At 35.2% G+C, this 17,485-nt stretch overlaps 2 protein-coding genes across 6 annotated transcripts in view; one reads left to right on the top strand and one right to left on the bottom strand.

Moving 5' to 3' along the window:
- The window catches only part of LOC113052875 (nck-associated protein 1-like), a 51,487-nt gene extending 38,986 nt beyond the window's left edge, over window positions 1-12,501 (bottom strand). For 2 of the 5 annotated variants that reach the window (XM_026217315.1, XM_026217316.1), the window contains exons 1-3: window positions 12,190-12,501; window positions 3,881-3,898; window positions 1,555-1,665 (exon numbers count right to left, since the gene is read on the bottom strand). In XM_026217315.1, coding sequence (XP_026073100.1) covers window positions 1,555-1,665; window positions 3,881-3,898; window positions 12,190-12,297 — 237 coding nt within the window. In that variant the 5' untranslated portion in view covers window positions 12,298-12,501. The remainder of the gene's footprint in view (window positions 1-1,554; window positions 1,666-3,880; window positions 3,899-12,189) is intronic. The other 3 variants (XM_026217318.1, XM_026217317.1, XM_026217314.1) reach the window with 2 other exon arrangements.
- A 951-nt stretch (window positions 12,502-13,452) lies between these two features.
- LOC113053716 (dual specificity protein phosphatase 19-like) lies at window positions 13,453-16,563 on the top strand. Its single transcript, XM_026218996.1, has 4 exons — window positions 13,453-14,050; window positions 14,903-14,949; window positions 15,025-15,177; window positions 15,898-16,563. The coding sequence occupies exons 1-4, from the start codon at window positions 13,828-13,830 to the stop codon at window positions 16,114-16,116; spliced, it is 642 nt and encodes a 213-aa protein (XP_026074781.1). The 5' UTR covers window positions 13,453-13,827; the 3' UTR covers window positions 16,117-16,563.
- Window positions 16,564-17,485: the final 922 nt, after the last annotated feature.

The following is a 17,485-nucleotide window of genomic DNA, read 5'->3' as shown; positions in this document are numbered from 1 at the left end:
AGGTGACTGCATCTTTGTTCTGGGTTGTATGGACTGATCCACACAAAAATTATTCCACATTAAGCATACATCCTATTTGTGATGTTGTGGACAAGTTTAGTGTGGCCAAAAGTTCCTGGAAAGCCCGTCAGACCTGGGAAAGCTCCTCTCTGAGGACATCACCTCATGTTCTGACCTAATAAACCTGACACTACATCAAACATATAATTAAAAAAAAAAAAAAAAAAAACATTGGTTTGGATCATTGTGTTTTTACAATGATCTCAAACTAAACCTCCATTTTCCATATTTGCCAACCATAAGCATTGACGTTTAAATCACTTGCTGATGGTTGAGGAATGAGCACCATGGTAACCACTGAACAGCATGATAAACATGCTTCCGAGATGTACAGGGTTGTGGCAATGGCAACAAAGCGTTACAGAAGGGACTGGGCTTGGTGACTGTGGTTTTGAAAGGGGTATGATGCTAATCAAATGGGAGACTAAAACTGCTGAAACACAGAAAACAGATTATTGAGCACTTGTTTCACTACTACAACAACTGTCACACAACACCACATCCACTTAATATCAGCACAGGGGATGTGTAAAAAGCTGTATATTTGCTAAAGATCTAAAGTCATCAATTAGGGTAGTCATTCTCAAACGGGGCCCACTGCGGAGTCTCATCAAACGTAATATGACACATTAAAATAACATAGCTCTTAAAATAAACAAATCATATTTCTTTTATTTTCTCTTAATTATTTCTGAACATACATATTTTTAATAGAGGTCTTAGCTTTTGGAATCTTAAAATTAATTGTGGCAAATGTATCTAATATATTAAATTAATTAACCACTATTATTTAAATGCATCGATAATTTTTTTTTTAACAAGCAGCTTTTTCATATATACAGTGGAAATACTGTATATATATATAAAAAAAAGGTTGAGAACCACTGACATAGAGAAACTATTCTCCAAGTTTGCTGTTGAACAAACACTAACATTGGATTAGATACTGTTCATTTTACTATGTGTACTTCTAATATTAAACTCATCAAAATTATCAGCAACTCTGAGAATAGTGCATAACATCTGATATGATCCGGGTCACGGCACCAAATTTGAAAAGGGGCGTTATTATCTGGTGCATTGATGAGTATTCTTAAAATTATGAATTTTGATTGATCTGATATAATAACAGAAAACAGAGAAAGAAAAAAAAACACCTTCCACTGTCTACTGAAAAACTGGGAGGATCCTTGGTAAACATGGTAAACCTAATTTGGAAAACCTAAACATGGAAAACCTAATTTACTGATGCACCACTGAAAGCAGGAGAAAACATGCAACACTTTCTTTTAACACAAATTTGGACTGATTAAAGGTGCTGTAAAAGGTTATAAAATAAAAAAATAAAAAACAAATCCACTTGCAGCACCTTTAATACATCAAAAATCAATTAGAATTATAATCTAAACATGAGTGAACCATTATTAAATCATCAATATCACAACATTCACTCAGAGTCATTGAAACATACTTGATTCATGAAATGAAACTTACGTTGTTGTTGCGTGTCTCGACGGCTGGGAATTTTCTAACGATGAATTTCACGGCTGATTCCAGGTTTTTGTCAATCAGGTAAGAAGGCTTTGCCTTGGGATCTCCACAGGCCTACAACGAACAGGGAAAAACATCATTGCTAAATGTGCAACAGCTCGGACACGACCACTGTGAACGTGCAGAAAACTGACAGATATTCCACTGATCATGAGACAAAGATTCAAACTGTCTGAGACAGATCAGAGAAGATGAAAAGTGAGGTAAAGTGCAGGGATTTGATCACAGTTAGAAAATGCAGTGGAAGAAACAAATAATAATAATAAGAAGAAGAAGAAGAAGAAGAAGAAAGAACCAGAATGTTGAGACTGAAAATAGAGACTGAACGTGAAAGAAGGACATGTAGAATAGAAAGTAGGAATGGGAATCAAAAGGAATTTAATGATTCAATGGTTATCATGGTTTTTAGAACCTTTTAGGGAGCACAAAATAATTGATTATAGTCCAATATACCAAATATACTTACAACACATAAATATATTTTATTTTTTAAAAGATAAGATATATGTTTGACTCTTTTGATCAATAACAATCTGTTAAAAAGAGAAATTTGTTTAGGAATCAAACTACAGTATGATGAAACAAAAATATAGATTTTTTTTAATTGATTATTTATATCCTAGTATTTTGTTGGGCACAGTGTCTATTCACAATCAATTAAGAACGTAAGCACATAACGACATACGTAATTTAGTACATTGTTTTGGGGTTTTGTTTTAAAAATTGTAAAGTTCTGGATTCCCAACCCTAATGAAAGGACAGATAAAAAGGGAAGAAGAGGAAAAGGGAGGACAGAATTGAAAATGCTCTTCAAACAGACAAGGTGCTGCGTGAGAAGTTGGAGAGCAGTTAGTGGAACACAGACAGCAGTGTATGATCAGAAACAGTCCTGGAGAGAGAGAGAGAGCCAGAGAGAGATGGTGGGTTTGCTGGACAGTGTGTCTGATTGGCTGGCTGTTCTGTAAGAGGTGAGCATCTTACAGAGTGAAGGAGCTGGAACGCGTCAGTGGACGTGCAGCTGAGGCAGGGCAGTGTGTATGGTCACATGACATGTTACATGCACCTATGACTAACGCAGCATCGAACCTCAAGACCATTCCAGTGTGCACGGCAACACACAGAGGCTATAGGTGCTGTAAGACAACGTGTTTTTAAACTAAGCCCATTAGGTCGTTCCCAAAATAAACAAAAAAAAACAAAAACAAAAAAAACACTGCATGCCTAGCAAACTGACACTCAGACCCTGGAAATAATGCAAACCGGCAATCAGCTCAGGATAACAGAATGAAACCCATTAAATTTAAATTACATTAGCTCCACTGTGCCCACTGATAATTTAACACAGCCAATCACAGTGAAGTGAGTAAATAAACCCATAGAGAATCTACACTTTGCCTCAAAAATGACTGGTTATGTTCTTCCTTGTTTTTTATGGTGCTGACATTCAACTAGTGCTTTGCAGTTAAAAGAAAAGTTTGTGAAAATAAGGAGGATGGTAAAAATAAAACAAACAAATAAAGGGAAAAAAAATGGGAAAAATAAAAATAAGCCTTGTGCATGAATAATATTACCCCAACAAATGTAAGCAAAGGTTCATAGTTAAATATATTTGGCTGGGCGATAGTGGTGAATTGGCCATTATTAGTAATTTATAAAAAAAATTAAAAAAATGTTTACTTTAGTCATTATATAGCTAACGCTATATAGCAGCAAATTTGAGGCATTTTATGAACATGTATTAATACTGAAAAAAACAGGGATACATATTTATTGATCTGACATTGACAAAACTATTGATCTTTGTTTTTAGTATAGTTTATAATTTTAAGATGAAAAATATTAGTTTTTTACTAATTGAAAAAAACATTTTGAATACACAAAGTAACAATGGCTGTTGAAATAATGGCTCCTTTAAAAAAATCATGAGCTATTTCAGAAGACATATACATAAATTAACAATCTGCCAAAATGCAGATAAAATCTTGAGATATATAATTGAGGAAATGTTTAAGCGATATCACCCAGCACTCAGCACTCAACATCTGCAAGACTGGCATAAGTTTAAGACTGAAAACAACAATCAAAACTCCCTTCTTTAAAGAAACAGAAATAAATCAAAGATTAAACAGAAGAGTCCTGCACGTGTTACAGTTTGGGAAGGGCCTTTTTTTGTGAGTTGCGTACAGAAAGATCATGGGACATGAAACTGGTAGGAGAGCTGGGGGAAAGGGGGGGCTGAGATTTTAGGAAGGTGAAAAGCTGTGCAAACCTTCCAAACTTGTCCTTGCTGGGGAAGCATTGTAACAGAAAGAGAAAAAAATTACACATAAACACAGGTTCCAACGTCTACCATGCATGTTCACTTCAAAACAAATTAGCTTTGGGAACTAATTGGAAGTCGTTCCGGTTAGTGTGTTGGTTCGAGTCCTAAGGAGGGACGCAAAGGGGTCAGTTGGGTCACACAGTGCATTGAGAGGCAGTCGTTCCCAGAGCTAACATTGACACCATGCAGAATTCACTCCTCCGGGGCCAGGAACACTGTGGGCTGAGTTCAGAATTCACGTCCATGTTCAAGAAAAGACCAGGAAGTTGGTGATTAGTCAAAGAAATATAATCCATGCAAGTAAAAGGGAACCAAACATGTTCACAAAATGACTGAAATTAGAACTTAAAGAATGACGAACAGAAACAGACTGCAAGAATAGAGCGAGCAAACAAACAAAACAGACAAACAAACAAACAAAAATGTCATTATTATCTGCTTCCAATGCATCAAAGCATCTCATGCACAGAATAAGACCAAAGGGCCAATTACAGTGAACCGTAATAGACCGCAAACTGAATCTATACTTTAGCAACTTTGACTATCAGTGCAATTTCAATCTGAAGTAATAGCAGGTAAGAGTACTACATGATACAAGTACAGCACTAAATGTGCTCATTCATTTGAATTTAGTTTAACTGTTACTCCTAGAGGTGTAGCTCTCGAAAGAATAACTAATTTTTCCTATGTGCTGGATTTTCTTTACACACTTTCAGAAAAAAAAAAAGGTACAAAAGTTGTCACAGGGGCTTTTCAAAAGGCATGAGACACGTTCAGAATGAATAAACTAATGAATAAATTACTGATTAACATGGAGGATAAAAGATTAACATAGAGGATTTTTTTTTTTTTTTTTTTTTTTTACACCAACAACTTACAGAACTTGATGTGCTGTTGTGGTAGGCCAGTTTCAAATCACATATCTTGCACACTGCCTTTGTCTTGTCCTCACTCAATATAAAGTGCTGCCATGCAGCTGAGGTCTTCTGTATTTTTGTCTTCTCTTCCAGATGAACTGATTCATGACGTTTACTCATGGGTGATTCATAAGACGCTTTTCCACCATCTGGCCGAACGGTTCTCTTTGCTTAACCATTCCATTCAGTGCCGATCTGGGCCAGTCACACGGATACAGTTTCATTTTCATCTGTGGCACTAACGGAGCTCTGATATTAAGATTTACTAATAATAACAAATAAAAAAAGACAGCTCTTGATGTGAAAAATAAAATAAACAGAAGGCGACGACGGGTATAATATCAATAAGCGCAAATGTTTACTGAAGACATTTTCTTTTTTATATTTAACATAGCGTAGCTGGCATAGCATTTACTTGGCTGTTTGGAGAAACTTGTAGCCAGGCAACAGAGTGGCAAAGTCACGCCCAATTACAACCCACCAAACGAATATTCGAATATTCTGATCCAGCCCAAGTGGAAGCTGCTCACTTTAAAAAAAAAAAATTGTGCCAAACCTGTATGAGTTTCAACACAAAAGAATATATTTTGAATAATGCTGGTAACCAATCCGCTGACAGTATCATTGACTTCCAAAGTATTTTTTTTTCCATACTATAAAAGTCAATGGTGTTGGTTTAGTTACCAACATTCTTCAAAATACCTTCTTTTGTGTTTAACAGCTGAAAGAAAATCATACAGGTATGAAAAAACTTGAAGGTGAGTAAATGATGACAGAATCTTCTAATATTGTGATCTTGTAGACATCATTACTCCAACACCTTTGCTTTACATCATTACCAACAGTCATATACTGTAGAGTCAACTCAACATGGTTCAAATGACGGAGGTGCTACCATGTTACTAGAATTTTGGGAAACAGTCAAGACTAGCTAGTCAAGTTTTTTCAACAGTGAATCACACTATGGCAGTTTATCAGCAAATTCCATCATTGTACAGGAAACTCATCCCAGAATGGTTCCAGGTTTGGGCACTGTCTTTGGCACCAGCATTCTTTTGGTGAAAAAGGGGTCTCTTAGGATTTCATGTTGAGCTAAACACACTGTGAGATAAGAATGCACTTCCTGAGGTTGTTTCCATGGAAAGATTCTGCTGTGACACGGTTTTGCTTCCAACTAAAACTAAGTTATGCTAAATCCAATAAGCATTTACCACAACTCATGTTTAAAACTAAGTCAGAGTAGACGGTTATCAGTCTATGCTTAAATTGCACAAGCAAGATGAGAGGTGAATATGTCTATTTAAGTTATAGCCTAAACCTATATGAAAAACAAAGATTCTAATTCTGTTGGCTTAGATATTAAATATTACAAAGCAAAAATAGCAAAAAAAACAACAACAACAACAAAAAAAACGTAATTTCTAAGGCTGCACCTAAATAAAAATACTTAGCCGAAGTTTAAAAAAATGAAACACTGGGCCAAAGGCTGAATACCGAACGTGGTTTTTCAGGTCCCCCCCAGAGCTGCTTCCATGTACAACTGTTGGCACAAGCTACATTAAAGTGATTATTAAGTTTTGAATATGGAAATTTTTGTTACAAAAAAACGCATTGATTAACTACAGGAGGCCTTTGTTCATTTTTAGACCCCGTTCTTGAATCAGACATGTACTTTTTATCGTACAAATAAATGCAGCCTTGCTGAGCAGCAAAAAATTCTTTTAAAACATTAGAAAATATTATAGATCCCAGTCTGAACACTGTGTAAATGTGAAAATAAATGTATTAATATAGCTGTTGTAATTAATAAATATATATTTTTTTTACTTTACATTTTTTATTTTATTTGTTTTATTTTTCAGTAAAATTACAATAATAAAATGTATTAATGTTGGAGGGTTATTTTTCTCAGCTTTTATTTTGGCAGAAACCCACAGGAATACCTCAGTCAACTTTTGTTGACAAATGATTCTCATTAAGAATCTGGAAAGACGTTTTTTGCACGGATCACATTGTCACATGCCTTGTAAAAAATCATAAAAATGTTACTGAGCAGCTGACGAGTAACACTGTTTCAGCACAGATTTTCCTCGCGCTTTTGACTTTGAACTCTGGCGCATGCAGCGCAGTTTGACATGCAATTCATGATTGTATTAGAAAAACATAACATTCTTCAGTTTTTTTAATTGTTTAAGGGCATTTCGTGATTTCAATCATCATACAGTAACCACCAAAATCGAAGACATGTGATGCAGTACTAAACAGTCTCTCGCTGACGGATCTTGTAATAATTTTTGCATCTTTCTCGGACAGCTTTAAATGTTTCCTCACTGCCATCATGTTTGCTGCATTAGCACGCACCTCTATTTGATCACGTCACGTCATTTTTTTTTTTTGCTATTTAAATTTTGGTTGCCGAACATTCGGTGCATCCCTAGTCATGTCATGTATTCAGAATCAAATAAACATCTATGAACATAATTTTAACTCCCTCTCTGTATCCAACACATTGTAACATGAGCAGCATTCAATGCAATGCCTGCCAGTTGCTAGGCAACAGGACTACCAAAAGCATGTATCCCAATTTCTATTCCTGTGGAAAAGCCATCCCTCAACTAAATTTGACAGAAATAATACAATATTAAATAATGAGATTAATAAAAAAATTATTGGAAATAAATTGAAAATACAACAAGGTAAATACTCTACCTTGTTGTATTCTGAATGGATCTGGTGCATGGGAGTACAGAAGAACAGCAGAATATGACTAATATTAGGTTGACCCCCGATGACTTTGAATGAGTGAGGTCAGACATACACAAGTGACATCAGTGGGCATGGAGAGACAGGCGGCACTCCAGAGACCTTCATGCTCTCTAAACGGGCATCACACACACTGATGAATTCACATCACATATCTGAGTGAGTTCAAGGCCAGAGGGAGGGAAAAAAGCTAACAGCGCTGATCTTCCACTAGCCTACTTTCTCCTGTGATCTGGACTCGTGGTCGACCGATTAATCGGCACCGATAGTTGATTGCTGGAAATATACTACACTGTGGTGCATATTTTCATATCATTATGAAAATTATGAAGATTTGTTTTGTATATATGCTGCATTAGCAAGAAAGAACAGCAGTATGTTTACCATCAAGGCTGAGAGGATGCAAACATTCGCCTTACCTCAAGCAGTTAAAACAATGTGACCAAAATACACGCCACGCTAATCTGACCCAAATGTTTAATGTCATGATTGTTGCCATTAGGCATGGGCCTATTACCAGTTTCAAGGTATACAACGATTTTAAAATTTCACAACCACTAATATTTTCTGTTATACCATTATGCCGGTATGCACTCTCCTCAAAGACTGAAAGTGTTAGAAACCCTCAGATTGAGTGCAGTGTAGAGAGTAACACAGCCCTCCTCCTCCTGTTGGTGTGAGCGAGCGGTCAGTCACGTGTGTGTAGGATGGCCGAATTTAAGGAGCTGCCCCTGGAACTTATACTATCAGCAACCGGACATTTTTTGTCTTATTGCGACTTGTCTCTGTTCTGGACTTGCACAAACTGCGTTGCAATGCAATCATTTTCCAAAATGTAATTAACACCTGTTAACACAGGCCAGAGATGCTGAAGACACAAAGGACACAAAGAGAAAAATACTGCAGCAGGCAGATCACTCACTGTTCATGATGCACAAACTATTGGAAGAAAATCCTAAATATTGATTTGAGGGTTTATATGAATGTGTTTGTGAGGGGAACACATTCTTGCTTTGTTAAAAAAAAAAATGCTTAAGGTTATCATACAGTCAAAATTAGGGATGTGCATTTTATGCAAAAGTAATATTCGATAATCACTGGGTATTATTCGATTAGTAGTTGAAAATCGCACCCCTCCCATGCATGCACCCATGCACTCACACGCATAAACACACACCCATTAAAAGAGAGAGAGGGAGAGAGACTATTCAGGCTTTCAATATGTATGATAACAAACTGTTTAATTCATTACAGAATACTCTATCCTAATCCAAGCCAATTGATGGTTGTATGATTGCTACATTAACATATTAATATAGCATAACCGAATGACGCCACTTATTAACATAACAGTCAATTATCAACTGCTCACAAGGCTGTAGGAGCCTAGGACATTTCTATTTTTAAAATGAGCATGACCATAAATCGCATTTTAAAAAAAGTTTACAGATTAATTAAGATTAGAATAGATTAATTCAGCCATGGATATTAGGCTTAAAACACATATGCGCTAAAACATATTGTGAACATCCTGAATGACGGCACTTATGTGAACATTAATTTTAACACCTGTATTTATAAAAATAACCTATTTCATATTTTACCATACTAGGGCTGGGCGATATATCTAACGATATGATCATACGCATCTAATCAGTAAAGCTGCTTCCTTGATCACTGCTAAAATCACCATCACCTGCTTATAACTGGAGTGGCATTTAATAGACAGAGCCGTAGATCGCTGATAAGCTACGCAATATCACGTTCATTATCGCAGATGAATCACCTTCGATAATGAACGGGATATTGCGTAGCTTGTCAGCGATCTACGGCTCTGTTTATTAAATGCCACTCCAGTTATAAGCAGGTGATGGTGATTTTAGCAGTGATCAAGGAAGCAGCTTTACTGATTAGATGCGTATGATCATATCGTTAGATATATCGCCCAGCCCTATACCATACCATAATTAAAAGCTTGTAAATAGTCACATAGTTATTTACTTCAGAAAAATCTACATAACAGAGAATTTTTTTTAGATATCCTATGGGCGGTAAAATGTTTATAGTTATTAACCAGTGGAATATAACATTTTATTCCTTTAACAAATAACAAATCATTTTAATGCATCTAGCTCATAATCATGACTTAATACATGGGAAACAGAAAGTTTCTCGTTCAGCATTGTGGAGTTCATCGTTTTGTTAACTTTGTGGTTTATTATTTTGAGTCTTTTGGGAAGCGGTGACACAGAAGACCCTCTCACAATATATTGCTTTATAGATCTATTGCAGAAATGTTCACCGAATCATGCTGCACAGTAGTTCCCTGCTCCTGTGCGGTTAGCGCTCACACTGGATGCTTACTGCACCATAATTAAACTGAACCGCCCTCTGTCCCACCTCTTCCAACCAACCGCGTCCAGGTGCAGCACGGAGCGATCACAGTCAACCAAACCGGACTTTGGGGGTCAGATGCCCTCGGGCACGGTTCACATCCTTAGAAAATAGTCGCACAGCTTAATCGATATTCTGTAATTAAATCAAATAATCAAATATCTGAAAATCGTGACCCATCCCTAGTCAAACTCTCAAACCGCCCCATCTATTTATCATCTATTTGCATTAGTCTATATCCAACTGCTCACATTAATGCATTTGTTAGCCAGCAAAGTGTCAGTTTTAAAGCCGTTATGCGAGAAATTGATACATTCACGCAGCCAAAATAAATCCTACCCCGCCAAAGAGCGCAATTCACACAGTTTTACATTAAATTACATTAAATCTGCCTCAAATCATTGTTAATGTATATAATGAATTTACTTCTCCTTAGAAACATGAAACATTTGTCTTTCTGTGGCTCTAATAAAGTATGTTTTATTATAATATATATTGATGTTTTCTCTGTTTGCTCTGTTTTTTTATTTTTTATATGACTTCAAATACATATATCTCACTTTGTTCATCCTTGAAGTAAGCTTTTGCTCATTTGGTGCTTAAACAGTTTCAGACCACCGCTTGAATTGAACGGGATGCGTTCAGTCAATACCTGCGAATTTTCCTAGATGCAACGCTACGCTTTTGCATAACTAATATTAAGATAAATGAAAGCTGTAGAAGTGTGTTAATTTGAACAATTACTGACATTTTTTTATTTTAAAGTTTCTTCTGTTAACATTAGTTAATGAACTATGGACTAACTTTAATGATTAATATGTAACTAATATTAAAACCCACTCGAGATTTTAATCCACTCGTCGACCTCTAATCTGGACTGCTTTCATTACTGCTAGCCTCAATGCTAAGCCTTTCTCAAAAACCTTAGAAACTGGCTTTATAAGCAATGGGAAAGAAAAAAAATTATTTGAGCATGCGGACTAGAAACGACAGGCTTTAATTTGTGTGTGATGTTTGCATGATTCAAGATATTTCACTCCTCTGACTGCTAGGGGAACCTTATGAACATTCAGAGAGAAAAAAAAAAAAAAAAAAACTAAATAAATAAATACCATAATTACTTTGTGACAATGAAGCACTTTCCAGCCAAATTCACATTTGTGCACTTAAAGTAAAAAAACAAAAAAATAGGGCACAATGTACATATTAATATGAGGGATTTCTATCCCAAAAACAAAATGAGAATTTCCGGGGGAATATCTGCTTAAATTGCCATGAAAATAATGTCACAATATAAAACATTTAAGCAAAATTTATTTTTATTTTGTATTAAAATATGATCCAGACATAATGTTGATTCTGTGATATTCACCCAAATATGTTTAATATCCCATAATGCCTCTGAATCTTAAAGCCCAATTCTTTTTATTACAACTCAAACAATTACACTTTGTTTCTATCAAAAGGAATTGATGAAATAGCAAAACTGCAGGACACAACAGTGTCAAACCACCAGCAGATGTGCTTTAGAGTCCTACAGACCTGACATCTGTCAGACATATCCTGGGCTTCAGGTATGACGGCTGAAGGAGTGCAAGGGCTTAGTCTGCCGTTTTCAACACACCCATTGACATATCAAACAGAAAGATTTGATTTATCAAGCACTGTCGTGCCACTACCAACTAGCCACAATCAGATCTTTGTAAAATCTCACGCTTTCAGAGCTGAGATGTCTGGATTAGATTATCCTCTGTAGATGGGTCATTATAAATGCTTTAGGGTCCTAGTCTGGACACACAATATTCACAGGACTTCTCAATCATGGATTTGTGCATTGAATAGACAGTGCCAGTAACGTTACATAGATGTACAACATGGCATCTTGCTTTATGATCGCAGGGGATGTAAACCTAAGACAAGACTTATCCTCAGCTCACCATTAAAACAATCATTATTTACATGGATCAGATCGACTCGTTTCGGCCGAAGCCTGTACTAAATCTCATTCAAATGAGCCAGTAATGCAGAATACAGCGTAAACATTGATTTATGGCTGTGTCCCGCGTACACACACGCGCGCACGCACACAATCAGGGCCTGGCCCCATCAACCTCTTGTGTGTATATGTGTGCGCTTACAGCAACTGTCCGAAACACACATGCAAGTAGCTCTTATTCTCACCTTCTTGATGTTGTAGATGCGCGTGAGCATCCCGATGCCGCGGTCGTTGAGGATCGTCAGTTTCTCCGCCAGCTTCTGCTGGCTCGGCTGCAGCGCGCCCCGAGACATGGCTCAAACGTCCGTTAAAACGAGCTAAGACACAACACAACGGATTCCTCGTGTAGTGTTAAAGGTTAAGGCGCCAGAACGAATAGGTTTTTAGTGTTAAAATCCGCCCATATTACGGGCTTGAGGCGCGTCGTCGGGGACGAGTGGTTTTTTTTTTCTAGGTGTTGCCCTGACGGCCAGAACGAGGCTGCTTCCGGCAACGACGTCATTACGTCATGTGACCAGAGCCCTCTGCAGGACCTCCGCCCCCCTCGTGCTGTTGAGAAGATGGATTGTTGAGTGTAGCCAATTTACTACATATAATTCACCAGTAAACCATAAAAAATGGCATTTGTAGTGCTTGCTTAATGTCTGAGTCTAGTCTTTTTTGTAGAAGTCTTTCTTTCTTTCTTGAAATAAATTAATGTTTTTATTCAGCAAGGATGTATGACAGTAAAGACTTATTTAGTTTGACAAGATTTCTATATTAAATAAATGCTGTTTAACTTTATTCATCAAATAATCATTAAAAAAAACTGTTTCCAACATTGATAAATCAGCATATTAGAATGTTTTACATCTCAGAAATAAATTATATTTTATAGTTTATTAAATAGAAAACTATTATAATATTTTACAATATTACTTTTTTGTTTAGATAAAGAAATCGAGATTATTTATGCTAAAGAGTTGAATAGCTGAAGATTAGCAAATGCTGTCAAACGAGCAATGAAATAAATTATGCTGATCAAAATCGTATAAATGCAACGTCAACAACACAAATTTGAAATGTTTTTATGAAAGTGTAATTTAATAAATATAATTTAGAAACCATTAACAAATGGCATTTGTAGTGCTTGCTCAATGTCTAGTATTTTTTGTAGAAATAATAAATTAATATTTTTATTCAGCAAGGATGTGTAACAGTAAAGACTACTTTGACGAGATTTCTATATTAAATAATGCTTTAACTTTATTCATCAAATAATCATGAAAAAAATGTTTCAAACATAGATAAATCAGCATATTAGAATGTTTTCTGAACGATCTTGACATTGAAGACTGGCGTAATGATGCTAAAAAATCAGATTTGCCTATCAGAAATAAATAATATTTTATACTATATTAAAATTAAAAACTATTCTTTTAAATGTTAATAATATTTTACAATATTACTGTTTTTTTCCCAGTATTTTTTTGGTCAAATAAATGCAGCCATGATGAACAGAAGAGACACATATAAGGCCTACTGATCCCAAACTTTTGAACAGTATAGTGTATATCAAAAAAAAAAAAAGGTTTTTTAAAACGTATTCGAATGGGGCTCCACCAAAGACATATATGCAATTATATTTCTCTCCTTTGGGTGTCACTGCTGTTTTGGTCTTCCCCAGGTAATTATGCTGAGGTGCGCTGATGAATCTTCTCAGTTTTCAGGTAGTATCGAGGTCACAGAAATGTAGACGGGCATTAGTCCACTAGTGAGGGAGCAACGAGCAACTTAAATTCGGTCCTTTACATTTCTTCTTGGACATCTCCACCGCAAATGTGATGCAGTCGCTCGCACAAGAAATAAAATCCTTCTCCAAAGCTAATTTGCGGAAACAATGCACCAGAGTAACGACTTTGAGCGGCAGGCGGATCATTGAGACATGGAAAGGCTCCACTGTACATGTGGTTGAGGAAACAGTACAGCCTGAAACTGCATGCGGATATATTCAGGATAATAACTGGGACCTTCAAGTTGGATATATTAAACCGTATCTATTACTTGGTGAGTAGTTGATCTTCTCATTTGACACTAGAAAAGTACAAAAGTACTCCAAGTGTAATAAACTCTCGGGATGGGCTGTTTGATCATTTGGAATAGACATTTCTATCTAAATCTGTATAAAATGTGTATATATATATATATATATATATATATATATATATATTTTTTTTTTTTTTTTTTTTTTAACAATTTAACAAGGATTTTATGTGCCTTGCGCTGCTTTATTTAACTTTATTTTTTATTTTATTATGTATTATTTACATTCCCTTATTGCATAGTTGTTTCTTATATTTTATATTTGATCTAGATTTTTAGGCTCTACTGTTAATGTTATATGTATGCACCGGGGGTCTGAGAGTAACGCAATTTCGATTCTCTGTATGTTTGTAGTATGTGGAAGAATTGACAATAAATCAGACTTGACTTGACTCGACTAGACAAATCATTTTATGTATCATTTTTGTTGTATATTGAATAATTAATGTATGCATTAAGTAAAATGTATGTTTATATAATTGTATCTAAAATTAGAATTATAAATAAGAATAAAATACAAATGGTATAAAACACTATTATAAATTATTTTATGTACATTTTCATATATTGTATTGATAAATTTGTATTTTTAAAGACTTGTGTAATTTAATAAGTAATTTTAAAATTATTATTATTGCTATTATTGTTATCTTGGAGTTGTGTGGTATATGTTATACGTGTGTGATGTCGATTGATAGCTGTAGTATTAAAGTCTAAGACAAATAAAAAAAAAAATGGGATAATAAAGTCTATTCTATTCTATTCTATTCCATTATATTGTAATAATAATTCATTTTAATTATCTTCATTTCAAAGGGTCACAAGATGCCGCTCATGACTTTGGCACTTTGAGGAAATATAAGGTGAGTTAATTTTTATAGTATTTTTTGAAAAATAACTTTCTTTTAAGACTTATAATGTGTTTCCATTGATTTCAGGTCACACATATATTAAATGTTGCGTATGGTGTGGAAAATGCATTTCCTGACCTGTTCATCTATAAAACACTGAGCATACTGGATCTACCTGACACTAATATCACATCATATATCGAGGAATGTGCACAATTTATCGACCAGGCTAAAGCTGAGGTAACATTTGCCTTTTGTTTCATACATCACATTAATATCATGTGTTTTCCAAGAATGTTTTTGCACAAATCTTGCACTTTTGCATAGTGTAACACCAGTGTACAGAGGTGCATTCTCTCTGTGTAATTTCCTGCATGTTGGGCATTAACGCCTGGCCTATGTGATACTGCACGGTCGCCCAATGGCTAATTCCGTTCATTATTCTAGGTAACGGTGTGGCATGCTGAATAATGGATGTTTGAGTTTTCACAATGCATTATTTAGCAAGTTGTAGAAAGATCATATCACTAACGGGCCATTGTTTGTCATACAACCTCTTTACTAAATAGTGTCGACAGTCACCCTCAACCTGACACTGCCTCATGATTCAAATTCACTAAGGTTTATGATTACAATGGCTGCTGGAAATAAGTTTCCATTCCTCTGTGAAACAAATATAGAGTGATTCCTGTCTCCTAATTTACCATGTCTTCTATGATGCAAAGGGAAACAACAGCTCAGTTAATGAAATAATGTTCTTCTCAACTAGGCTGAAAGTGGTTCACTTACCCGTAACTTGCAATTTTGTAATTCCTTGCCATTAGCACTGGATTAATTACATGCTTAATAATGGAGTATGTAATGATGTGAAATTAAATGCCTCCACAGAGGGATTCCAGTAGCTTCTGGAAACGATTTATTTTCTTGCTGTCTGACTGAACAATTCATTTTTCTCTTTAGAAAGGAGTTGTACTTGTCCACTGCAATTCTGGAGTTTCACGTTCTGTTTCGGTCGTCATTGGATATCTGATGTTGAAGGAAAATCAGCCATTTGGGGACACGTTTGCGCTGGTGAAATCAGCTCGTCCGGCCTCATGTCCAAATCCAGGTTTCATGGAACAGCTGAAAAACTTCAGACCACATGGTTCTGCACAAGCAAACGGTTTGGGTCATGATTGAACATTATTCTACAGCTGCACCCATTCAATTTCAAAGGGAAAGTTCACCCCAAAATTAAGATTCTGTCATTATTTCCCCACCTAATACCTTTTTTAAGCTTTTTTTTTTAGTTGGTCTCAAATGGTGATATTTATAGATAATGTCCAAGCTGCTCTTTTCCTTACAGTAAAAGTGAATGGGGACCATGGCTGTAAGATTTTTGAGGAATGTTTGAGGTGGTTTATTCCATACACTTAGCTTAAAATTCACAAAACAATTAATATGGTTTTGGAATGATATGAAGGTGGTAAATAAAGACAGAATTTTACTTTTTTTTATGAACTGTCCTTTAAAGCAACCAGTGCTTCCATCATAGTTTCATATAGGGCTTTGATTTAACACTTTCAAATTGTCTTAAAGGTGCTAATATGAAAAAATAAAAATAAAACATGGCTGCCTTCAGTTGGATTTTGCTACTTCAATTTCATTTTGGGAATTTACATACAGTACAAAAGTCATTCACATCCAGACACTAATTTTAGACACTCATTTCATAATAAATTAAATCTTCGAATAAATCTTGAAGTGTATCATGCAGTTATTTTCCCATTCTGTTATGACCGACAGGCATTTAGAATCAACTTTCCAGACAATGACATCTTGTGGTCAACACTCACATTTAGCCTTTTCATTTTTCTGGAACTATATGATCAAATTAATTTATTATAAGCATTGTTATTATTATTTTAAATAAAGACTGGTTTCTTACACTTAGTAACTTTGATAGCAGCTCATTTTGTCCTCACTTAACATCATTGCTTAGCATCTGGGATGTTAAGCTATAACTGTGCGATAAACTAACTTAAATATCAACCAAAAGAGAGGAACTAGTTTAATAATCATTTCAAATCTTAGTTCATTTTCTTATGTAATTTTGTAATTTTAATTACATATTTTGATGTTTTTTGTCCATAGATTGCCTAGTAATATAATGATTTTCTTTTTTTTTTTTTTTGATTTTTGTTTAATCCTGTTTTTCATTGTTGTGGTTTGTTTTTCTGATGATTGACATGAAATTGTATTTTATTTTTTAGTAAAATAAGGATTACTGGGATTAGCTTTGTGGTGTAGACCAAGCCTTGAGTTATATGGGTGTGTGAAATGGATTGTATTGAATAAAATGTACATATATATACAAATAAATGGCTACTTTGTATGCTTTTAACTAGATCAGATTAAATTGGTTCAGTCTATAAACATACACTGGCAACATAAATAACATTATGCTACCTTATTTCCATACCATATTTTTCTAAATGGATCCCTCACATCCAAGTTGCCCCATCTGTGATTTTTTTTCCATCTAGCCGTCACTTCAGAGCCGCAAATA

The sequence above is a fragment of the Carassius auratus genome, chromosome 34, assembly GCF_003368295.1.
Source record: "Carassius auratus strain Wakin chromosome 34, ASM336829v1, whole genome shotgun sequence".
NCBI lineage: Eukaryota > Metazoa > Chordata > Actinopteri > Cypriniformes > Cyprinidae > Carassius > Carassius auratus.
This window is presented reverse-complemented; position numbering and strand designations above follow the sequence as displayed.

Coding starts and splice junctions, on each gene's coding strand:
- LOC113053716 (XM_026218996.1), top strand. CDS start 13,828: ATGCAGTCGCTCGCACAAGAAATAAAATCCTTCTCCAAAGCTAATTTG. Junction 14,051..14,902: donor TAAACCGTATCTATTACTTG/GTGAGTAGTTGA, acceptor TTCATTTCAAAG/GGTCACAAGATGCCGCTCAT. Junction 15,178..15,897: donor TCGACCAGGCTAAAGCTGAG/GTAACATTTGCC, acceptor TTTTCTCTTTAG/AAAGGAGTTGTACTTGTCCA.